Source organism: Chiroxiphia lanceolata, chromosome 1 (genome assembly GCF_009829145.1).
Source record: "Chiroxiphia lanceolata isolate bChiLan1 chromosome 1, bChiLan1.pri, whole genome shotgun sequence".
Taxonomy (NCBI): domain Eukaryota; kingdom Metazoa; phylum Chordata; class Aves; order Passeriformes; family Pipridae; genus Chiroxiphia; species Chiroxiphia lanceolata.
Window position 1 is genome coordinate 139014093 of NC_045637.1, and position 25767 is coordinate 139039859.

The following is a 25767-nucleotide window of genomic DNA, read 5'->3' on the forward strand; positions in this document are numbered from 1 at the left end:
ATCTGTGTTAGCAGATTCAGACTAGCCTTTTTCTTGCTTCTGAAGTTAACTGACTCTTCTGTGACTCTACTCAGCTCGTTATCAAGGTGCACATGTACGATAACAGCACAAAGTCACTGATGGTGGATGAACGTCAGGTGACACGGGATGTCTTAGACAATCTCTTTGAGAAAACCCACTGCGACTGCAACGTCGACTGGTGTCTGTATGAAAATGGTACCCCAGAGCTGCAGATTGGTGAGTGGTGTAGTGACATGGCATATAGCAAATAGATATGGTGCATACTATGCTGTTGGTAATCTTGAAAATGTAATAACATTTCTCCTACCTCTGTGTCCCCTGGAGTTGGAACATCACAGACTCTAAGCTGAGGGATGCTGCAGGAATATATTGAGCTGTTCTTGCTGTAGAATTGAGTCCATTCAGCTGTGCTCTGAACTGCAGAAGACTCCTTGCCCATCACCATTTGCACTATTGTATTTTACGAAAAATGAAGGGGCCATGTGAATTTCAAGGTGGTGGCAGACCCAAACACACCAGCACTCAACTCTGCTCTTTGAAGAGAGGATGCAGTGCTTGAGTGCTGTCAGCAGGCTGTTACATACTGGCCAAACAGATGTTGTAATTAAACTTAAGACTCCGTGAGAAGCATATCAGTAATTTCTAATGCTTTTCATTTGTAATAGTTGTTTTCTTAAAGTGTGGCTGTGAACAGGATATTACTCTCTGATGGCTCTGCAGCTCTGCTGAGGCTAAGTTATTATTTAGGAAGTAACTAACCTGGCCTGCAGGTCCCTAGGAAACAGATGTGCAAAACTTACATATTGTTTGGTGCAACATAATGAGTCTTGTTTGAAAAAGGCTTCAAGGTTTGATTAAGATTGGAGTATTCTCTAATTGTGAATTATTTCAGAATATTTTTATTGTCCTACCTGCAAGGTATTGACATCAAAAGGAAAATTGCCACAACTTTCTTTCAGGGTCACATTTGACCTAGAGAAATGGGAAGTGGTCAAACAGCCTTTAATGTTCTTAGTTTACAGTCCCTTAGCAGAGATGTGAAAATGCACAAATAAAGTCAAATATCAATATTGCGCTTTAAAAGAGCCTCAGCTGTAATCATGCTTTTTTAAAGAAATTTAAAAATAGCTGGAAAAAGTCTGACTGGTCATGAGCAAGGAGACACTCATCTGCTTGTAGGATTGGCACAGGTGTTTACTACCAATCTGTTCTTGCTACTTGATTAAGATAATGATGCTGCATTCTTTTGTACCTGCTTATCTTAACTAAGGAAAGGCTACAAATGTCATTTGACCCTAGAAATCTCATAAAAGTCACTGAATAATTTTGGTGTTTTCCTGTCTTAGAAAGTTGCTCCGTTTTGTCTAGTGTGACTTGGACAAGCATGTCTAAGTGTAAGGATGACAGCACATAAACAGATTGTTTTCTGAATCTCCACAGTCATTAAAAAGAGTGGACTTGTGTTTCTTCATAATCTGGATAGACATTTTAGATTTCCCATCATGCTGTTAAAACTGAAGGTATCAGTGAGATTGTATGATACAAACATTGGGTTAATGGTTAGATTATTTTTTTTTTTGGTAAATAAAAATTACTTGTGTTACTTTAGTCCCAGCTAGTACTTCATGGTTTGGGTTCGTGTTAGGGTATTGGTATAGTAAGAAATTACTCTCGTAATGAATAAAAATCATTTTAAAAGTCAGGACAGAAGAAAAGTACCAAAGGAAATAAACCTGTAGCTGGTTCAGGAAAAAAAAGAAGAATCCTGATGCAGACATCTGTTACCAGGTCCAAATCTGCTGGGAATGTAGCCTTTTTGTTTGCAGAAGGGAATTTCAGTATGAGTGGCATGGTACATATTCTCTCTTCGGCTTCCAGTGCACAGCAACATGTAGTTAATTTTGTTCAAAATCAAAACAATGTGAACTATTCTTTATTCTTGTCAGTATATTTCTAGGCTGTTTTAGATAGCTTTATTACTATCAGCATGAAGACAGACTTTTCTACAGTTCATCTTTCTGCCTGCTTTTCAGGCATTTAAAAGAAAAAAATTACGTTTACTTTAAGAAGCAAATCTGAGCAACAGGTATTTCATGCTGATCTGAAGGTCCAAGCTAGTTTTATATCACAAGATCTTTGACAAGATATCTTATATATACTGTTATTTTGAAAGACTATAATTGCAAATAAAATAAACTACGGTTAGATTAATTATGTTAAATATCACAAATAATCTCAGTAGTGAGATGGCGATATAACACTGGCCTGTACATACCAGCATGTATTTTACAATAAAGCTATTGCCTTATAATAGGCATCCAGATTTGACTTTTTTTTTCTTTTTTGGTAACAACAATTGTTAAAAAGACCCTCCTGAGGATGGTAAGATCACACCATTTATACGGGAAAATTTCCTGGTGCGGAAAATAAATAAACAAAAGTATATGTGGCAAAAATGTGTGTTATGATCTGAGAATTGTTTTATGGCTATCATGGGCTATAAGGTACTATTTACTCTTCAAACCATTACCTGGGTTTTATATAGTGCTTTTTATTTCTGTTTTTAATTATGAGTTGCTAAATGAGTTGTGTTGTTTATGTTGTTAAAAGTTGCCATCTACTTGTGAACTGGTCCTGAAGCTAATCCCATCCTGTGAATGTAATTAATTCACAAAATTTAGTTTGGATGGGATGTACTGAACTCTTGTCAAAAGTAACAAGAAGTTTTAAAGAAAGCCTACGAAATGTATGCTGTGTTATCTCCTCTTACACTAGGCCAACCTAGGCCATTGGAAGATGTCATCATCAGATCACTGAAATAGAAGTACAGCTGTTCCCAGGGAACTGTCAAAATCATACTGAAAATTGGAGCTGGGTGAATTCCCTATCCCAGTACCGAATTTGTAGAAAAGTACGGGCTGGGTCCTTCCAAAATGACCTGTCAAATGATGCTCAATCTCTTTTCCTTTGAAAGAGGGTTTATATTACTGTTCAGCTACTTTATATAAGTGAAACTGCAGAAGAAGAGATCAGAGCTACCTAACCTCAGCATACCCTGTGGCTTTCCTGGGTGGAGGACCTGGGTTCAGAGCAGATCAGGAAGGGACAGAACTGACGCTAGGTCTCCCACACCCCTGGTAAGGTTTTTAGCTACAGCGATGGTGGGTGAACCAGTATATCTTCACATCAGCTCTCAGTCTGTCTTCCTATTTCCTCTCTTTTTCTATTTGTGTTTTTAAATACGGTTGCTTGAAACCAAACATTTTATTTTCAGTGCATAGAATTCTTCCCTGCTGACAAAAAGCAATTTTTCATTTGTTCCAATAAGTAAAAAGACAAGGAAATAAAATTTTACATTTGTTTCAGTTGATTCACCGAAGTGAATATATACCTCCCTGATCATACTGCAAACCTTAAAAAAACAAAAGCGAACAAAAGCAGAAAGCCATTGAAAGACATGGGTGTAACCATCTGCTCCTGGTGGGTCACTGTTTCTAGCCTTTGTGATCTTGAAGCAACAGCATAGAGATGCAGGAGGAATCCAGGAGCATGCCACAGCTACGTAAGACATCTTCTGTAGCTGCTTTGCACTTCCATGTGACACAATTTCATGTGGTTTTACTCCTGTCTGTGTAGTGGAAAAGAGCTGGACTGTCCAACTCTGAGTGAACATCAGATAATGATTACATTCTTACACAGGAATTTCTGCAGCCTCGGGAGAGGGGAGAAAGAGTCTGAATGTCTGACATTACCTTTTCTATCTCTCCAGAAAGGTTTTTTGAAGACCATGAAAATGTTGTTGCAGTGTTATCAGACTGGACTCGAGACACTGAGAATAAGATTTTGTTTTTGGAAAAAAAGGAAAAATATGCTTTATTTAAAAATCCCCAGGTAAGCTAACATGGTATTTGGATTAGAGTCTAAACTTAGGTCATTTAGTCTGCATGCTGCCTATTGCATTAATAATTTGCTTTCAGCTGTGTCAGAGAAAGCAAAACTTGTATTTTCAACCAAAAAAAAACCCAGAATGTTGAATGCAAGGATTTTAAAATTAGTGTTTTCTACTTTTTCCTGATGCTATTTTAGAGTCCCATCTATAGTGTTAAAAAATGAAGCATAAAATTCACCTTCAGCACAAGCCTTTGCTTAGGCACAGCTCTTAGAACTGGGGTGAGATGGCACAGCTGTAAAAACCTGGCCTTTGTCATTATTACAGCTTCTCCACTATTTCTACTGATGAAAATCAACCTTTCCTTTAAGGTCTGTTTTTTGCCAGTTGTATGTGAAACTCTTGAAGAGTATGCTGAGTTCTACAGAGAATTTATCTGGATTTCATTTATACTGGGAAGAAGCATTGGGTGAACAGTAACTCATGTCTAGCTTTGTAAAGGAGGGTCTGCACACTGAATTGCATTAAATTATTGAGGATGGGTGTGTACACGAATCGTGTATTTCTTGTGCTCTGTAGTCAAAACCATATTTACAAACACCCTAGCACATAGAGTTGATGGATTCTGGGGCACAAGATCTTTTCCCCTTGTCAGTGACCTGTTAGCTGACTGAGCATCTGGGTTGTTCCTGAGAGCAGCTAGAGAAAAATCAGCAATTCAGTATTGCCAGAAATTGAGTCAAATATATAATTTGGCAGCAAATCTCACCAAGCTGCTCATTAGGAAGTTGTTTTTTTATAGAATGAGCCAATGTTTCAAATAAACCCTGTGGAGAGGAAGTTTCCTTCATTGACACAAGTATCCACAGTCAGGCAAAGAAAACTTATCCTGCAGTGTACATGGAATGATGCTGATTTTTAATATGAAACAGCAAAGCCAAGTTTGTAATTAAAACATACATGATGGCTCAAGGTGTCATACTTTCTGATGCACATAGACATACCTAGCAGCAGAGGTTCAATGCATGTTTGATTCATACACTAGTAATGTTATTTGGGCAAGGCTCTAAACCTCTCACAGGAGGTAAATCTTTGATGAGGATTCTGGTCGTTTTGATTGGAATGAAATTTAGAAATTTCATTGGAATGAAATTTAGGTCATAAGCATGACCTAAACCAAAACCAGAACAAGAGTGCAACTGTGTTCTCCCATCCTAACTGGATATGGACTGGTCTGCAGCCACTGAGCTTTAGCACCTCTTCTAAGCTCTAAAATGAACAGTCTAAGGGAACTGAGTAGTTGCGGCAGTCATACTGTTGAAATATTTTGCCAGTAATAAAGTCTAACCATCTCTCAGGCTTAGTAAATTCTAACATTGTGAGACAGGTAATATCAGCAAACTGTCTTTGTGGCAGAAAATAATCAGTATTGTACAAGCAGAACTCACACTAGATAGTAAAACATGGTAAAATACGTGATCTGGAGTAAGTCCCTGAAAACGTAAACCAAATGGAAATGCTGAGCTGGGGTGGGGTAGGCCAGGGTCTATTATTACCTAATTAACTACATGTGAAAATTGTAGTGTAACCAATGGGAAACTGAAATCTAGTGGTGTGATACTGTATTCTCAGTATTTTCAGCCTCCTCCTAGCTCGGTCAAGGCTGCCTCGTAAACTCATTTTGGGAGTACAGAAATTGCAGAATGCGCTTTTTGACACACCAAGTGATGCCAGTGCAGCAGCAGTTGAATTCTTTGTTTAGGGCTTGTTCTGTTGGAGGTTGTTTGTGGAGATCTCACAGTTTTGTAACTCACAGATACTTTTCTGGGAAAAAAAGAGGCAAATTCCAAAGGTGGACAGTTACCTACAATTTATTCTTAAACAAATCAGTGATACAAAATTTTCATTACAGAGGTTTGACACAATTAAGTGCTTTAAAAAAGTCTTATTATAAAGGTGTTCAGATGCCTTCCTAAAACAGGTGGACTTCTGGAGAAGGTCTGTGACCTGTGCCAATGTTCATTGTTTCTTTCTGTGAAGTAGTTGTAGAGCTGCTATAGATTAAACAACAATTAGTTAAATGCATTTCATTTTCTAAGAGGCAACTGAGGTTCTGAAAGGCAGGATTTATTCTCTGTGTCTGTGCTAGGAACATGTTACTCAGCTAATGCCAGTGGCTTTTTTTGAAGACTGTCATTATTGTCATGCAGTGTTCTCTAATATTTCTCTTCATCTTTGTTTCTGAAATATTTTTAAAGTGTTTGGAATACATTGTAGAAAAGCACAATCCTTAGGTGTCCCCCTCTTCCATGAAGACAGGCACACTTTTGCCCTTTCCTCACTGTGATATAACTTACCCAGCAGGGAACTTGCTCTCAGTGACTCATCCACAGAGATGGAGCATCACAAGTCTATGACTAGAGTGAAACAAAAATACATACTGGTACATGGGCAAATAAAGAAAACACATGGGAAAGGTGATGCTTTGTCATGTGGTTGAGTGATGCTGTGCTTTTGTCTTGAAAGGAGAGGTTGGCAGGTTTAAAGACCTCTTTTCAAAAGCTCAAAGAATAATTCTCAGCTAAAAGATACTCTAAAAGAAAGAAAAATGGGGGAAACACAGCTATTTTTAAGGGGTAGATGAATTTAAACTCCTGACTAAATTGCTGGTCATGCTCTTAGAGCGCTGTGTTTTACTTTTTCTTGCATGAACTTTGATTTCCTGTGTTCTTCTTTTGATAAAGTCAAACAGTGCAGTCAAACAGCATGTGCATGTGGGGTTTTTTAGTTTTGTGGTTTTTTATTATTATGGGACAGTATTTATGAAAATTATTGGAAGTCTATACAGTGAGTACTTTATGCTTCTGCTCCTTCATATGTGAGCCAGAAGTGAGAGCTACACCTTCCAATGGAGAACCCATGACTGAATTGACATTTTATTTCTTCTGAAAAGCAAGAGTTCTCAACAGCATCAGAAGGAGGTGGAGTAAGAACTCATAATGTCTTTCATAACTGGACACCTATAGTGAGTTTTGTTCTTGAATATTTATCTTGAAGTCAGTGAAATTGGGCTAGTATCCAGCAGGTGATACTTTTGTTTTTCACCAGTTTGGCCGCTTCCTATCAGTCAAGGTTTTTATTTTGTCTCCACTGTTACCCAGTGAAGGAAACATAAAAGGGTAGCAGGGAACCTGATTATTGAGTATGCTGGCAAAAGTGCAAAGAAATAGAAATGAAAACAGGGAAGTGTTTTTCACTGTACTTCCATTGCTTAGTAATGTTAATCTCTATTTCTTTTTGGGGTTTCAAAGAACTTGGCCTTTAGCTTCATATATTTATTTACATTTGTGATCTTCCGAGCAATTATAGGTATCTTCTAATGTTTTTAGTGTACACTTTTCTGGGGGACACATCATGATATGAGTTGCAGGTATGACCATGTTCTGGTTTATTTTTTTTCTGCACAAACCGTGCTGCATTCACCATAGATGTTTTTCGAAACTAATGAAAACACTTTCTGTCTTCCACTGTTTGAGGGTTATACAGTGGAGAGAGATACAGCCTGATTTTTTTACCTGCCTTTCCACACAAAAGGAGATGGCTGCAGCCTTAAGTGGAAAGATTTTATACATAGGCTTGTCTTTTGAATGTAAGAAATAGTTAATTCTCAAATCTATAGATATATGTGGAAAGCTGCCCTGTAGCCATATCTTGTCCCATTAATGACCTGACATGGCAAACCAAACATGCATTTCACGGCAGTGTCCTCACACAGGAAAGAGCTTGCCTTTTATCATGACCTTTGACTACTGGACTTGAAATGACCTCTTCTGGACGCATGTGGTTTGCCTCCTCTAAGATGAATGCTTCTCATCAAAAATAGGAGACCACACAGTGATAAAACAAGTACAGTGTACAGTCTGCTCCCCAGGTTTTTAGCCACTGACAAATAAGTACCATGTACTTCCAGATTTCAGGGCAAAGACGTAAAGGAGGTAATCAGTAACAAATGAAATGTGTGTTGGCAGGTGAAAGATGACAGTGTACATCTGTGTAGTGTTGGGTTAGGTGACAGAGCCCTGTTTCCCTAATGAAAAAGCTGTGGTGTTAAGAGATCCAGCGTGGATATTGTTGCAAACTTTCTCTCTTTACAATTGATTATGTCAGTACAGGGTGGTCTGTGCTTTTGCTAAATAAATGCCAGATGCCTGAATTTGAATCAGTTATAATCAGAGGAGCTTTGTTTTCTTATTATCAGTGCACGGAAGGCTGACTGAGCCAGATGAATGCTCTCCCACCGGTAGTAAAGCTGATGAGCCAAGCCTTGTTCAGACAGTGATAAGGTGTACTTACCTTGATAAATCTTCATTGTGTATTTTAGGATTTGTACTATGCCTTTATAATGATCTATAGAAGAATACTTACAGCTACTTTCCAAATCCATCCCAAAGTCTGGAGGTCCAACCCAGCCTAACAGCGCTCTCTGAGATTTCTCTTCATACCTTCATCAGTGCCAGAGTGGGTGTGCCAACATTAAGCCAGCAGGGTTGTGATAGTGCTACCTGTCAAGAAGACCTGTTGCATGTGCACAGAGGATTGGGCTACAGCTGCTCAGAACAGTATCTTTTTTTCCAGAGGGATGAGTGGAGCATTATCACTCAGTCAGACCTACGGTTTTGGACTGCATAGGCAGGCATCACTCTAGGTTATACTGAGAACACACTTTAAATGGTGGGTTTTTTGAGCTGGCTTGGGATTTTTTTCACTGTGAATACTGTCTTCAGATGCAGTTGCAAAGCTGTGGTCCTTAGCATTTGCTTACCTTTGGCTGTGGACTAAAATATATCCGGGCAGTCTGAAGCCAACTGCATTTCCTGGGATAACTGTCTATTGTACTGAACGTTCCAGTTTCTCATACCATAGACATGGCATCAGCACATGCCAAATTGTGGGTGGCTGTGTTTCTGATATCCGTCTGACTTAATGTGAACTTTTAAGAAAGCAGTTTTAAAGAACTGTTTTTGAGATCCAGACCTCTTCCCCTTCCTCTCCCGGTGCCTCTCCAAAACCACCTGCTATGAGGCTTGTGTTTTGGCAGACAGCTGTTCACAGCACTGCTTGAAAAAGAAGATGTGGTTGTGTGGAAGATCAGATAGACCTTGTTGCTGTAAATGTGGTGTGCTGGCAGGGCAGATTTGCTGCTTGTTTGTTTCTTTCTTATATGGTGGCAAGGGCATGTTCCTTCATTTACACACTTCTCACTTTTATTTTGGTAATGTTTGCATTTATGTTGCAGTTTAGTTGTTGTGCAGTTCTAGGCATGTAAATATATTGTCCCCTTCTCATAGTCTTGAAATGTGAAAAATGGAGAGAGATGAAAAGTCAGATAAACTGAAAAATTATAGAACATGAGAATTTTGAGTGTTATCATTTTGACCTCAAGCCCATGGATCCAGATGCTACTTGATGCATGGCATCCTTGATCTACCTGCTTCCTTCACTTGCAGCTGCCTTACAGTCTGCAGCCAGCCAGACTCTGCTTGTCTGGTCCCTCTTGCTGTTGAGCAAAGCCATTGCATGTGCTCCAGCACACAAGTCCTAGCGTGCTCCTGAGCTACCTTCCCACTGCCAGAATTTAGAAGTATGTCCAAGTGCTGTCCATTTGTCCACCTGTACAACAAAGATGGATGCAGAATTGTCGTTGTTGCTGTTTAACAGTGGGTGAATTTATTTTTACTGCTAAGTATATGCATGAGGTGCTGTGCTTCCCTGTTTGCAGGGGGATAGGCACCAGGTCCTCTGAGGGTGGCTGAAGCTTCACAGCCCTCTGGCACAGAAATGGAGGAGGGTAGGTTTTTCTTTCAGTAGGCTGGAGCACATGTGCCAAGATATCATGGTGATAATTTCTTGAATTTTTTCTAGATTTTTTAATATATAATAATTTAAGATATTTTAATATATAATGATGCATAAAAATACTTTGCAGAATGGGAGCAGGGGTTTAAAAGCAGAAAGTAATAACTTTGGATAAATGTTTTAGCATCTAAGCACTTTTAATAAAAATTAAGAGCTGAGTTATATCCAGACTGCAAGATTGGGTTGTTAGAAAAGGCTTTCTAGCTTTTCGATACTACCTTGCATTCATTGTGTATCAGCATGCAATCAAATGTTAGGTTCTCTACCACCTGTAATAATAAAGGAAGCAGTGAAAATTGGAATGCTAAGACCAAACCCACTGATCCAGAAAAACAGGCAAAAATATAAGCCACTGTTTTTAATTTTGGGAGGCTGTATACACATGGGTAAAAGTAATTTTGGATTACTTTCGAATTATATTCAAAATAAAGAATTAAAACTCGTAAGCAGGCAGGTGTAATTAAATTTTTCTATAAGAAGGGTCCATGAGCATCTGCCTCTTGCACCTGCTGACTCAGCTACTCAGTATTGAAAGACTCAGTAACTACTGAGTGGGTTTGTTGTAGTTTAGTTACTTATGTTGCTGACTTTATAATCAACATCCATTTCTTTTGTGTCTTCATCAGAATTTCTACCTGGCAAACAAAGGGAAGAATGAAAGCAAAGAAATGAATGATAAAAACAAAGAGGCTTTACTGGAGGTAAGTCAATTTATTAGGTTGATGATGCAAATGTCACCAAAATCCTGCCACCATCTTCATCTGCTCTGCAATAACAGCATTTAGTTCTTTGTGGGCAAGTGTGTAATAACAGAGAGTTCTGTGTTCATTGGCATCTTTGTATCTCAGGTTTAATAGGTAGATTTTCCTCTGCATCTGCTGCCCCTCATTGAAAATGCAGATTGTGCACCCTTAGGCCAGCCCTTGGGACTTTTTATGGTTATTAAGGTTGACCAGTAGCAAGCAATTATCTTTTGGGTTAGAAGTAGATGTCCTTCTCTAGTTATTAGCTGTACTACAACAGAAAAAGAACCTTTCCATTTTTCCAGAAAGTCTGTTTAACCTCTTGCCTTTCCTGCTTAAGTTTGCTTCAGTGGCATGCCTGAGAAAAACCCAGAGCTATCTGAAAGAAAATATTGTCACAGTTCTCTAAGCAAGCATTTTGAGTTTAGTAAAAGTTCAGTAAGGAAATGGTTTTTCTCAGGTTACTGAGGACTCACATTTCAAAATTAGATCTCATGAAGGCACCAGATGTCACCCAGCAGAAGTCCTGGTGAATTTTAAATGCCAACTTTCAGTGATAAGTGTGTTGGCATTAAAAATTACCCAATAGTAATTTTTATATATTTTTATAATAGTAATTACCAATAGGTTCTTCAAGCAAACAGTGTATTTGTTTAAACAGTGTTGTAAATGCTAGCAGATATTTAAAGGTGAAAACAGAGACTGAGAGGGAGTTTTTCTGTGGCTGTTTTTAGAGCTCTGAGGAGTCTCTAAAGAATCTCTCTGCAGAAATATTTCTCTACAGAACCTATAAATATAGCAGTAGAGAAAAAAACGCAGCAACAGGACCAACCATTTTGTTCTATTGCCTTCACTGAGCATATCTATGTCTAGTTAAAACCTCTTGTAGGTTTTTGCTTGACCTGTTAGGGAATGGAGGTTTTGAAAGCCTTCTTTTCCAGTGTGAGCACCCAACTTGGATGGCAGAGTTACCACATTATCTTGGAAAAGTTTCCTTTGCCTGTCTAAGGTGTTCATCTCCTGCATTCTCCATATTCATATGTTCATTGTCACAGGAAATATCTTTATTTTTCAAGGAAGCATTTTTCTGCTATTTATGAAGAGAGTTGTGCTTAAATGATTATTTTGTGCATTGTTGTTCTTGTTGCACAGGAAAGCTTCTGTGGGACATCTGTCATTGTACCAGAGCTTGAAGGGGCCCTTTATTTAAAAGAAGACGGAAAAAAGTCCTGGAAGAGGCGTTATTTTCTTCTACGAGCTTCTGGAATTTATTATGTACCCAAAGGAAAAACCAAGGTCAGGAAGCCAAATAATCCTCTTAGCAATAAAACAATTCATGGAGGTGAAAGTGTAAAACTCCCCAAGGTGACATTTTAAGAGCACTGTTTAGTGCATCTGAGAGAGTTGGGGTTTATGTTTTGTCTTTGACTACACCGCTTGTGCAAATACTAGAATGTAGTCACTGAATCCTGTCATGTTTCTCTCCTTTTGATTTCTAGAGATAGATAAAAGCATTAAGGGAATAGCACTGCTGCGGAAGTCAGTAGGGGAAAGAAAACAGCAAAGCTCCTGTCAGCTGGTGTTATGTTGCCAAAATGCTACACTGTTATGTGGGTTTCCTGCGAAAGAGTATTTTAAACAGCTGTCAAGTAAACTTATTTCTTATCACAAAAAAGGTAGAATTTTACTTTGATATTTTCTGCACCAGTAACCAGCGTGCAGAAATGCTATACTTTTCTTCCTACAGTGATCTGTACCTAGAGAATGTGTTGTGCCTTTTAAGGCTTTTTAAGACTGCCCTCTGTGTAGAAAGAAGTGAGACAGAAGCATCTACCTGTCTGAATCAAATGTGCTGACATTTAGTATTGCAAAATATTTAGAGTCTGAATTGCCAGTACTAAAGAAGCAAAGGGTCCTGCACGTGTTGCACTTAAGGGTGGCTGGCTTTTCATTTCCACAGTGATGAGACAGAATGGTGGATTCTGGGACTGATGGTATTTTATAATTTTTTTTGTATTCTGAAAACAACTTCCATTACCACTTACAGCTCTGCTAGTGCTTCATATTGGAAATTTTGGTGAAACTTTACTGTTAGGATTTGTGCTTTAAAACTTAACTGTTCTGCTATTTCCTGACTGAATTACAAAGGCAAAAAAATTATATCTTGTAAAGGAATGCTGTTCTGCTGCTCCAGTGACCTGTGTTTATAACTAAATCGCAGTGATACACAGGTTACCTTGCTGCTTTCACATCTATTTACTTTGACTTTGTCTGACCCTGAGATAACAGCTTTCACTCCTCAAATCATGCTGCACACACAACATCCTATCGATTAGGATCTGGAATGCTTTTTGGAAGGCACTTAAGGTGGAAAAAGTGTAAGAATAGTCCAATGCAGAGTCCATCTTGGGCATTTCCTCGTAGCATGCCTCCAGTGATGACCAGTAGTACAATGCCAAGACAGGGCAAGCATGTTGTGAAAGTTACTCAGCCTTTTTTCATCATCCAGTGATACCCGTTTTAGTGACTTTTCATCATAATGCAGGATAATGAGGAAAGTGGGTTTTTTTTCAGGTGATAGCCTGCAAACATAGGGTCCACCTTGTAACTCTGCTTAACACTTTATTGCCTTTTAGTTGTTACAGCCTATGTAACAGCCTGTGTATCACCCTGCTTATAACTGAGCCATTTTTAGGAGCCGTGTGAGCGCTTTAAAATCACTATATTACCAACTCAGCCACTCATAGGGATTGAGCACCTTGAATCTAGTTCTTTGGTAGATAGTCACAGTTCTTTCAAATAGTACCAGTCAACTGTTTGCTCCTGCATCTGTAACAGCCTAGAGGAAAAGGATGCATATATATCCATGTCTTAACCATTCCATAGGAAGACAAATCTCTGAGCTCAAATCTGTGTTTAGTGGTTATCTTAGTTACTGCACTCTGTATTGGAACAGCTGAGGCTCAGGTACACACATCTGTTGTGGAGACAGTAATCTGTGGTAGATGAGTGGAGTGCAGTGAGGGTGTTAAACATCTTAAAGCACTACAGCAGAATTCAGTAGAGCTCTTCAGTTGAAGCCCTTAAACTGTGAGTTCATCTCGTGTCAGGATGGCATGAAGAGTGCACATGCACTTTGCACGTCCTTCAGTTGTGGGTACAGTGATCTTTCTTTGAGGTACAGATACAAAGAATTGGCATACAGTAGTATCTTCAGCTGCTGCAGCTGTTTTAAATTCATTGTAATTCATGTTATCACTTGTTACAAGAGAGAAAGAAGTCTGGCATACCTTTGGCACTTTGTGTTGGCTGTAAAATACGTGGTCAAGGTGAAAATACAGGGACACGTTCAGGTAATTTTACACACATGCCTGTGGTGGTTTTGTTGTTTTGGGTTTTTGTTAACAAACCAGCACCAGTCAACACTGCTATCTTAATTTCTTTCTTCAGCATTGCTCTACTTATACCCTATTCCAAAATGACCTGTTAATTGACAGGGTCACAAAACAATAGCATCAGAATAGCCGATACAGTTTAAAAGTTGCTTTGTCATGTTAACATTGCGCAAATACTGACAATAAGTGCCTTAGTCCCTTGCATAAAAATATGTTCCTTACTGTAAGAAAATATCAGCTACATTCATATTGGTCCTAATCACCACTGTCTGGTACCTAAGGGAAAAGAACAACTCATTATTTACTGAATGGATTTGAGCACATTCTGGAACCCAGGTCCACACAGTCACTGATAAAATTTCTGGCATCAGCTGCAGCAGAGAAAGGGGAAAGAGAGAAGGCCTGTCTACATACAGTGTGGACTGTTTCCTCTCCCCACAAATCTTAGTTGCAAACTCATTTTGTAGATAAAGCCAACTCAAGGGTGTATTGTAATGAAAGTATCAATGAGAACAGCATAGAAGAACCAATTATGCAGAAATATAACCACATTCTTAGGGGTAGAGGGGGTTTGTGGTTTGTTGTTTTCTTTTTTTTCTCCCTACAATTTCCTGATTTAGCCAACACTGACCATGTGACATGGCTATTTTTGCATTTCCACCCGAAGGACTGCTAAAGTTATGCTTTGTATGCAAAATTCTTCACTGAGAAATGTGCCAGCAGAAGAAACCTTGTTATTTTAGCAATATATTGTGAACAATACTATGATAAACAGAAAAGGAATGATGCCAGGAAATTCAAGAAAACTCAGAGCAAAACAGATGAAATGTGTGCATATGTCCTGATGAGAGTTTGTGTGTTACATATACAAAAGAAAAACAAGCTCTTGAAGAAATTTAGAACCTCAAACCTTCTTTCTTCACTTAGAATTGTAACAGTGTGGTTTCTTAGTATGGTATTCTCTTTGGTCTTATTATCCATAAGAAAAAAATCTCCACATACAGCATTGAAGCACAGCAAAACCAGAACAAGAGCGAACTGTTGCACTGTGTTATATATTATTTGTAATATGTACTTACCCTCTTCCACTTGTTAGTTTAAGAATGCAGACACTTAAAATTAGTCTTTTTTTTTTTTTCAGTCAGCCTCATGACAGTTACAGGAACAATACACATTGTCTTTCATGCACTTTAAGAAGGTCCTATTAATGAGTTTCACATCAAAACTCAGTTTGTTCTAACAGTGATGTGCTTGCTTTTCTTTTGTAGACATCACGGGATCTGGCATGCTTCCTTCAGTTTGAGAATGTGAATGTGTATTATGGTTATCAACACAAAGTGAAATACAAGGCACCTACAGACCACTGCTTTGTCTTAAAGGTAATGTACAGGAAAAGTAAGTTCTGCAAATGTCACACCTTTTATATGTAAACATGTTTAAATTTGAAGCTCTAGGGACCCTGATGAGATAAAAAGCTCCTGCAACATCATGTGTAATTTCTTCTTTGCTTCATTATTGATTGGCAACATACATTTAGAACCTTAATTTTATTACTGATAGTTTTATGATATGTGTCTACACCGCATCTATGAAGTTGTCTTCAAAACAGGAGTGAATATGCTGACTGTTCAGGTGACTGGACACATTTGGACAAATGGCACACAGGGAAGATGTATGATGACACTGGCAGTCCCTAATGTTGATGTTATGAGCACCATGGATTAGATACTAAAAAGTATGTCTCCTTTTTTTGCAGCATAGTCATACCTGTTGAGGGTTTGTTGAACTGAGACACAAAATCTTGCGGGAATAGACCTCTCGTTTGTCATATTTTATTGCACAACTATTTGTGGCAGGAGAGCAAAATACATTGTTCATCCACTCGTGAAAATCAATGCTTGCTATTGAATGAGTATCTCACTGCTGCCTTTCCAGGTAGTAGCACTGCAAGTAGGCTGGGAATTCTGCATTCCTCTCAGAAAAGGAAAAGAAGCCTATACTTTTCACTTAAATCAGATAGAAATGAAGCTTTGAGGTTGCAGTAATTGGGCCTTGCTTGCTATCTGTCATTAATACAGATTTTAGAATACAGTGGGATTACTGTGTACAAGGCAGAAGATTTGTTGCTGCTTTTCTTTTTAAAGACCTGCAGTGCAAACAAAGTATTAGAAAACACAGTATCTTGCCATCTCAGAAAAGAAAAGTAAAGGAAACATTCACATCAGAGGTCACTTATAATACCACATTTCTGGCTGTAGCTGCATACTTGTAGTACTTTTTTTATGCCTTTCCAAAATGTCTGCTAGCCTAATTTACATATGGCCAAGCAGAAGTGGTTTATAGATACATACATATTTTCTGAAACAGATGTGTCTAATTAACACAGATAAGCAGTTTTAATACTATAGTCCTCCACAAAATGCTCTGCAAGAAGCATTTTATCCTTTCTTGTAAAATAGGGGCAAGCCTTTTGAAGTTAACAGGTAAGTATTTCTTCTGAAAAATACAACCTCTAATGAAAAAAAGGAAAAGGGGAACTGATGTAAAAAATAAGGGGAAATTGATTTTCTAAACAGATGACTGGTCAAGGAAGTATCTGACTAATTTAATGACAGTTATTCACATTTGGTTCAGATGAGAATAAAAGCATGATTTTTGAATGCATGTAGCAATGTATTTAACTGTTCACAATAATGACCGCCATCTTCTGTGAAAAGAGATATGTTGTTTTCACTAGCAGTAAGGCACAACTCAACTAAAATACTTCCTTTATTTCATGTGTGATGTTAGTGCTGTACCTTTAATTTGAAATGAGGAGAACAAGATTAAAAGCTCACTAGGGAAGGCTTATAAAAGTATAAAACCTACTTAGCAAGACTGTTTGCTCTGATGCTTCTAAAATGTGTTTGCAGTAAACATCATATTGATCAGATCATTATTTTTGAGCAACATGACTTAGTGATGAGTAGATTATTTTATGGTGATTGTTCTTCATTTTAATTCCTACAATCATCATTGGTAAATTCCTTATAGGCTCAGTTTCAGTCTTGGCTTCTTATAATGGTGGTCTCTTGCAGTGGTTGGAGTTGGTCAGAAAGTATGGGCAAGTATTGATATCTTCAAATCTTCTGTTATTTCAGAAGTGGAAGTCTCTCACTTAGGGTGGCTTTCTGACAGTGGTACAATGGAGAGTTTAATATTTATTATAATTTCTGTATATTAATTTGAATTCTACATATACCTTTTTGAAGGCATGCTGCTGCAGTGAGTTCTGTCATATCCTTCTCTTACTTTTGGAGGTTGGAGCTGAGGATGCCATATATCTTGAGATCTGTGGGCTGAGGGAAAGAGCAAAGCTAAAAGTCGGTCTCTCTGATTGGATGCAAAAGTGACACAAAAGTGTATGGACAGTAACATAGAACCATCTGTCACACTTAGTCACGTTTTGTTCCTGTCTGTTTTTATATGGAAGTCTCCCAGAAGAAAATATCTCTCTTGTTGGGAGAAACTTGTCCTGACATGTCAAAGGAAAACAAACCATCATCCTTGATGATTTCTCATCCTGCCATATTTTGAGAATGAAGTCCTCAAGATGAAATGACAGCACTTTTGCAGACAGGTGCAGTGAGCAACAGGTAATGGATTTAACGGGTAGACATTTGTCTTTATTATACTGGTAATCTAGAAATTTTGAAGGAATTTGGATGCCCAGTTTAGTCCAAGCCATTTGGAAATTTCTCCACAGCCAAGGCTCTGCTGTGTCTTCACAGCTCTTCCATTCCCCCGTGTGTCCCTCGGGACAGTGGGATTTGTGGAGGTTCTCTTCTGGTTAGTTGTTTATGTTGGCTGCAGGATAAGATTATCTGTCTTACAACAAATGGGGGAAAGTAACTGAGAGAGTAGCAGCCATAGCCCATGCTAACTGTTCACTGAGGTGGCTGTAAATCAAAGGAAATTTTCACATTCGGGGAAAAATTTTAGTCTGCAGCCCTTATTTGCTCCAGCAAGCTGTAATAATAGCATACCACTGCATTTTTTAAAGAATTGTTACTTTCTGAGGACCCTCTTAGGAACTGCTGTGTCAAAACAGTGAGCACTCATCAGCAAAGTTACTTGCTCTGCTGTCTCAAATGTAACAAAAGAAACTGCCCAGCTCACAGGCGAGAGACCAGATTATATTTTGTGGTGCAGGAGAAACGCAAGGGTGTACATTGCTTCTGTGCTAGGCAGAATATCCTGCTGAATTCAGAACCAGGCATAATTTCCCAGCCTTGAGCATTGAGTTGAAAAAAATACTGTATTTATTTCTGACTGGTTAAGCTAATTGGCATCCTTACTTCAAGAACAGGGAAATGCCCTTTGTTCATTGAAATGGCAGCAAATGGCCAGTGAGTGGGCTGGCTTGCAGTTGAATATGGCCTCACGCTTGAAGGAAACGTCCTTGCTTTTCCTACAGTCCTCATTTGTGTGACGAGCCTCCTACACAAATAACTAGGCTAAAAACAGTAACATTTGTTCCTGCCTTTGAAGGTCTTGTCTCATATTAGCAGGGAGAAAAGATAAAACATTTCCTTTTGCTACCCCCAACCTTGGTCATCTTTATATCTTTAATGGTGTGTCTTTAAGGAGGGAAGAGCACTCAAGAAATATTACAAGAATGAGCAGAATGAGAATGCATTTTTGTGTCTATGTGCCAGGCATTACCAAGAACTTAAAGGAAAGAGGAGCACTATAACACTGGTGACTTGGTTTTAGTTAGAACAATGCAATTTCTCAGGTTGTCTGACACAGATGTGTACAATATGGGTGTTGCCTCAAAGTCTTCATGACTATGAACATTTGAATTTTCTTTGAATGTTGCTCCACCCTGGATCTCTCTAAATGGGATGTGGGCTTTTTCTCCAGTTCTTTCTCCTAGGCTCCAGTGAGGTGTGGAGCTTGCAGAGACAGTGAGCCTTTAGTCCTAGTGCCTGTCCCAGCTAACATGCATCAAATCCCCAGGAGCATTAGCTCCCGCTTGTCCTGTTTCTTCTTTAATCTAGCCATTTCATTTCAACTTCAGTGATCATACCTGGGTTATTTAGCTGATGCTGGCTTGGGTACTGGTGTTAGTGTAGCAACAGCAAGATCATGCACATCATGGGCAGGTTGCTTTGATACTTAACCTGAAGCTGGGGTGGGTTTTGCAGCCTGTGATATTGAAGCTGCACCTAGACTGTCTCAAATATAAGTATTCTTGTCTGCAGATCCACCCTGTAGGATGTTCCTCTTACAGCTAGAGAAGCATAATGTGTTGTGAATGCTCCTTTCCTGTAATTTCTTCCCATTATGTCAGCACCACACTGTATCTACTACAGTTTACAACAGAAATGGGGTGTTTTTTGCTTCTTTGTTAACCATGGAGACACTGAGGAGATAATGGGCAAAAGGGTGGTCTGCCAGAAACAATTAAAAAGCACATCACAGTGTTTACTAGCAAAAGAGAGAGCACTTTGCTGAGCTTATTGAGGAGTTTCCTATCAGGATGATTCAGGACACAACTGCAGTAACGGAACAAAGCAGCTACTTCCTCATATCAGCTACTCTCAGGCAGCAGAAAGCCCAGCTGGGACCAACCGCGAAGGGCACAGCTGGTAGTTGGTGACTGAGAGCAGGGTCACCTGTAGCTGTCCCTGGCAGCAGCCCAGAACCAATATGGCTGGGTCCTGAGGATGAGAGTGCACCCTGGCACAGATGTGCCAGTGGACCTGGCTTTCAGGAATTCTTAGGCTTTGGGGCAACTATAAAACTTGAAGAACTGTTATTTCCCAGTGGCTCCTGATCTGCACTGAGCTCTAACCTTAAATGCAGTTGTTCTATACCACTGCTAAACAGGCCTTCCTCCCTCAAGGGAAGTCCCACATTTAAAAAACAACACGAAGAACCCTCAGCATATTAAAAATAGAGCTTCTGAATAAAATAAATACTTCCGAGACATCTGCTTCTCTAAACATGCAGATTCTTCCTATTTTCTACTCGGCCTAAATGTAATGCTTAAATAAATTTCAAGATCACACCCTTTACTTTGACATCAGAAAAAGCAAGTCTTTTCTTAACAGAGATCTCCATATGCAGAAAAGAAGAAAGGAAAGGGCAGCTAAGTGTGAAAGAAGACCCTCACTCAAGGTCAGATCTGTCCCTCTGTTCCCGGCACAGTAGGCAGGAGAGGGTCACAGCACAGCTCTCCCTGCCACCCTGTGGAGAGTGCTGGTCACTCCTGGGAGAGGAACAGTGAGGAACAAAAATCTCTCTCCTTCACAGAAAAAACAATTTCACACACCTCACACAGCAAGTAGGAGTGGTTTGGTGCCTCAGTTACCTTTGCATTCACAAATGCAATATACATAGATTCCCTGTGGATCTTCTCATTCATCATGTACTATGTTACATGGGAAATGCTGTGGAAATGGATGAGACCTTTTGTAATTCATTTCATATTCTGAAGCTGAAAGTCCTCAGAACCAAGAGATTCCACCAGGAAGAAACGAATCTGTTCATCGTGCTAGCAACAGCATCTATTGCATGGAGCAGAAATTGTGAACATAATGTTTATTTTGTGCATTGAATGTCTCTGTGTGTGCATCTGCGCACACACTAGTCCAGGAGCTGATTTTGTCACACCATGTTGAAAAATCTTTCAAAGCAGACAAATAGCAAGGTAATCTATATGCAAATTTGCTGGTTTAGTCAGTCTGATGTGCCTGTGACAAAGAGAGGATTTAATTATAGTTTATTGGTGCTGGTTATGCTTGAGTAATCTGGAGGTAATGGTGCATAATGCTGAATTAATCTAGGATGAAAAAAATTGGTTTCCTGGGGATAAACTGAGACAAAGGCAAATCATCCTCTATTTCCACAGCTGGGTACATTTTCCTGTGCAGTCAAAACAGTTAAGTATTCCTGGCATCATTTGGAAACCAATTTTTTAAAAGAATTTCTAATGATCCAAAGAAATTTGGGATTAAATTTTCAAGAAGAATAGCTTCTGTTTGTAACAGCAGCATCATTCTAGCAGATAATTTGGTATTTAGCTGCTTAGCTCCTGATTCCCTCTTCCCTCACACCTGATGTGCTCCATTGCAGACTGAGTCCTGTACATAATGCATTCCACACAATGACAATTAAGAAGGTAGAAGGTGAAAATTAGCAGTGTTTGAGATAGAAAACACTATGAAGAACAACTATGTAGAACAAAGGGCTAGTGCAGGAAACAAGGATAGGAAAAAGGAGATTTTTTATTTCTTTATGTGAAAGATTTGGAAATTGAGTTAGCAGGAATGCTTCAGGTAAGTGTTTCAGAGTAAAACTTGTTGCTAGGTAAACTGAGAAAGCAAAAGCAGAAATACTTTTTATTGCAGAACACTTTCAGTTATGTGGGATTACAGTCATAATACGTGCACAGTTTTGCAAGATTAATGTATAAACAATGGGGAGAATAAGGACAGAGAATGAACAGTGAGGAGTGGAATATAATAGCTTCGGAAAATATTATTTCCTGCATAAAGCAGACCTCTTTGGTTACAATGGCTATTACATATATTTTTAATGATCTAAAAAATTTGCGTCAGTCATTAGAGAAATGTAGGTCAAAAGAATAATTTCCTTATAATAGGACAGTTACTGTTTTATCTGTAGAGTTCACACATGTCTTCAAAAGAGCATTTAAGCATTTAAGATCATCTTCATGCAAGGAGTGCATGGCATCAGAATTTGACCGTTTTTAATAATTAAATAGATTGCAAATTTGAACCACTTCAGTGTGATTTTTGAAAGGTGTTGAGTATTAATTCTACTTGCAGTCATGGGAACCAGAAGAGTCTTGTCCTTTCTGGGAAGCTAGTTCAACACAGCACAAGTTTATCAGTAACAGTTAAGGTATCCAAAAATATTGACCATTTTGTGAAAATTCAGCTGCAAGCCAAAGCTTTTGATCCAAAGTTAGTCACTCTTTATGCTTCTGGCTATTGTTTCTGCCTCAGAAACTGAGCAATGATCCATATATTTCAGGGCAAGGAATCCAATGAGATGCCTGAATAACTTCAGTTTACTTTTCATCTTCAGTGTTGGAAGAAGGCAAAGAGAAAGAACATTTTATTGGGATAATCTCCAATTTCATGCACACATGGCCTTTAGTCATTTGTTTTGGCAGAGACCACAGAAACCACATCATTCAGTTCCCATTTCTTCAGGTTTTCAATGTGTTCTATCTTTTTTTCCTTAGGCAAAGAATTTATTTTATATCTGAAGATGTAATCTGTGGACAGATATTTTCTTAAATCTCCTCAGAAAATAACCTCTTTATATTCAAGTGCTTCTACTTTCTTTATCTCTGGACAGTTGATGCTTATAGACAGTGGGTCATAAGAGAACACTAGATTCTGTTCCAAACCTCTTCAGTGCTTTTCTGGGTGAAACATGGCACATCCTTTTGAGGTGCTCAGACCCTAATACTTTCAAAGTCAGCTCAATGATGTGATTAATTCATCATTATTAGGAGTTTTGGCATCAACAGAAAAAAGTTCACTGTATTCTGTATTATTTCAAAGTGCTGTTACATTTTTTTAATGGGAGAAAAATTCTGAAGTCTCCTTCTACTTGCATATTCCCACTTTTCATTCAAACTATGTCTTCTAGAGTGGTTGCTTTTAAGCAGTTGTCTTTTGTATTTCATTTTGGTGCTGCATGTTTCAGAGACAAAGGTGCTTAACCTTTCCAGAGAAGATGTTTTCGCTTTGCTGTCAGATGATTTTAATGATCCTCTCAGGACACGGTTTGCACCCTATAAAAAAATAAATTATCTGTCTCTATGTGTGAGATTCATAACATTAATTGAGGTTAGTGCCATTTTGCCTTAAAGTACAGTATTTCTCACGTGGCTGTCATGAATGATATTGCTATGACCTCTGAATCTAGTTTAGCAAAACCAGGCTTGCATAGTCACTACAGCTCCTTACATCTGTGTGCTGTACTAAGCGCTCTTCTGAGACACAGGAGTTGTGAAAGGAGGAAATTGGTCCACATAGAATCATAGGGATTTAGGGATTTTCATACCAAGTCAGCATTTCCAGGGACTTCCAGCTGCCTAGATTCTTCTTTGAATTGCTTACCCTGGGTCACCATGTTTATGCACTATCTAATAGATTTTGCCTGAAGTTTTTAGTGGCAAGTCAAGCTTGTAAAGGTTAGTATCGACAGCAGAGACTTCTGCCATTTGTACTGCTGAAGCAATTTCATTATGGTACAGTTCTTCCAAGAGAGCAACTGCTGGGAGGGGTGACAATTCTTGGCTGAAACATTAGTAGCGTAATTTTGTTATGCTACTCTGTAGCATAACAAAGTAGCGTGCTTCATGGATCTAAACACAGGAAGCCAAATGCCTCCATGTGGGCCACTTAATAATAATCTTCTGTAGATATAAACCTTCAGTACTAAACTTGGTGCTGCTGATGTTTGACTCCGTGGTCTGGCCTTACAGACAACTGCTGTAGGCAGCCTCTGCACTGGCAGTATGGAACAGTCCTCAGATGCAATCCAAAGCCCAGGAAAGGTGATGGAGATATTTCCAGTTGACCCTCAGTGGGCTATGGGTCCAGTACAAAGTTAAGCTTTATGTGTCATTGATGAATTTATATGTAAAAAGAGCCAGTGCCTCTGCTGCTTCTTGGAAAGTGAGAGAGGGTACAGTTCTCAGCTTTTACAAAGAGAAGATACAGAGTGTCTGAACAGCTCTGAGGTGTCTGACTTTCCTTCTGAGAGCTGAGGGTTCAGCAGCCTGCTAGTTTGGTCCCTAATTGACAGCACATTTTGACTCTGTGCTTAATGGTGGTTGCTGATTGAAGTAATTTAATCAAGGAACTGATTGGGGCAATTTGGAGCAGGCCCCACTGGTGAATATCAGTAGTTAAGATGGATTGCCTAGTGGAGACAATAGACAGTAAAAGAATAGGCTAGAGGGTAGCTAGTAAGTTACTCCCATGATCTCCACCAAGTCACGCTCTCACCTTGTTCACTGACAGTTCCCTCTCAACTTCTCAGGATGGTGAGAACCCCAGAGTCTCAAAATAGTCATAGTCAGGATAAGCAGTGAGGTAAGGAAGTTTGCTGCTGATGTCATGTTATTCAGGTCAAGGAAAGAGCAGATTGAAGAATTCTGGAAGGCCGTTGTGAGTCTGAGGTTCAGTGCTTAGTGGTTGTCATATATAAATCAAGCATTAGGAATGATTAAGAAAGACACAGATGATAAAACAGTAAATGTTGCCTTACCATGGCACAAGTTCATGGTTTCTGCTCAGTGAAGTTCTGGTTCTCTCATCTTAAGGAGGATGTATAATAAACTTGGAAAAGTGTAAAGCAGGAGCAACAAGGATAAGCAAAGGTAAGGAATTACTTTAAATTGAAGGAATGACTGAAAAGACTAGAAGCCTGTAGGCTAAGAAAGAGGTGAATTCCCTGGAATATGATTCAGATCTCTAGGCTCAGGGGTGGCATGGAAAGGTGTGGGTAGGGGTCAGGCATTCATGTCTCTTCCAAAACAACGTTACACAAAGCTCTTGGCTGTCAGTTTAGAGAAGAAGGAGGTAGTTCTTCACAGAGTATGTGGCAGACTGTGGAAATTGTTGCTAAAAGATGTTGTGGATGCCAGAACTCTTTGTGTTTAATAAAAAGCTGAAGAAGTATCTGGAAGAGAACTTAAATATGGAGAAATCCCATGTGCTTAGAAAATCGCCTGACCTGAAAATAGTTGTAGACAGTGAGAGTACAGAGAAGGAAGTATCATATATGCTTATCTTGTTCTTTCTCTTCCCCCATTTGTGTTGAAGTCCAGATAATGGGTTCAGGGACCTTGATCTTTCACAATAGGGATGTTCTTGTGAAACTAACACTTCCATAGAGTGCCCCAGAGGAGACGTCTGCAGCAGCCCCCTGTTGAGCACCCCAAAAGCAGATTGCTGTGGCAGGGCTGTGTGTATGTGCGGCATCATTTACTTTGCTTGCTCTCTGCCAGAACCTCCTCTGCCTTGTTACGCAGTGTGGACTCTCTTCCAGATGTTTGCATGAATCATTTGTTAAAAGATAGAAGTCTTTTATTTTTTCTTGTGTTAAAAAAATGTTGGTAGGTGTGGTGTTTTGAAAATGAGGAAAGATGTAGATCTAGTGGACTTCCTTGTAATGAAAAAGGAGGACGAAAAAAGATAAAGCTTGTCTTTTTCCTTTTTGAAAGCTTTGGGTGCCATCTGCTGGGTTCAGTAGAACCTTACACACTGGAGCAAAATTGCTAGTTGCTGATTGAAAAATGCCTGAAGAATTGAATTTACCCCGGGTTGCAGTGTCTTTGTTTGCACCTCCTGGTTCTTTTGTCTCCGTTGATAATAATGTAACACAGGGGTATGGGATGTACACTGGCGCACAAAAAAGTGCCTGCTTACAGTTGCCGTTCTAAGGTACCATTCAGACTGAATTCTCTAATGATTTTCACTGTGTTTGGTCACATAATGGAGAAATGGTGGAAGGTAATAAGGATTCTTAGGCATTGTGTCCTGGCCATGTATTGCAGTAGTGGAGCCCACTCTGAGCAGCATTCAGGCTGTCTGAGGCTGCAGGAGACGAGGGGCTGATGCTGGGAGCTGGAGAAGGCTGTTTGTCCAGGGGCCTTGTTACTGCCTCCATTTGATACATGACGGAGGTGTGTGAGAGCAAGATACAGCCCTGTATGTTGAACTGTGTAAAGGGGTGGTGTGTGAGTGTACCAGGTGGGTGAGGGTCC

General features: G+C 39.2%; 1 protein-coding gene across 1 annotated transcript in view; it reads left to right on the forward strand.

Moving 5' to 3' along the window:
• APBB1IP (amyloid beta precursor protein binding family B member 1 interacting protein) overlaps positions 1 to 25767 on the forward strand; it is a 65080-nt gene that overhangs the window by 27360 nt on the left and 11953 nt on the right. Inside the window, exons 6-10 of the mRNA XM_032711077.1 lie at positions 75 to 237; positions 3791 to 3912; positions 10453 to 10527; positions 11722 to 11865; positions 15233 to 15343. Of these exons, the coding sequence (XP_032566968.1) occupies positions 75 to 237; positions 3791 to 3912; positions 10453 to 10527; positions 11722 to 11865; positions 15233 to 15343 (615 nt within the window). The remainder of the gene's footprint in view (positions 1 to 74; positions 238 to 3790; positions 3913 to 10452; positions 10528 to 11721; positions 11866 to 15232; positions 15344 to 25767) is intronic.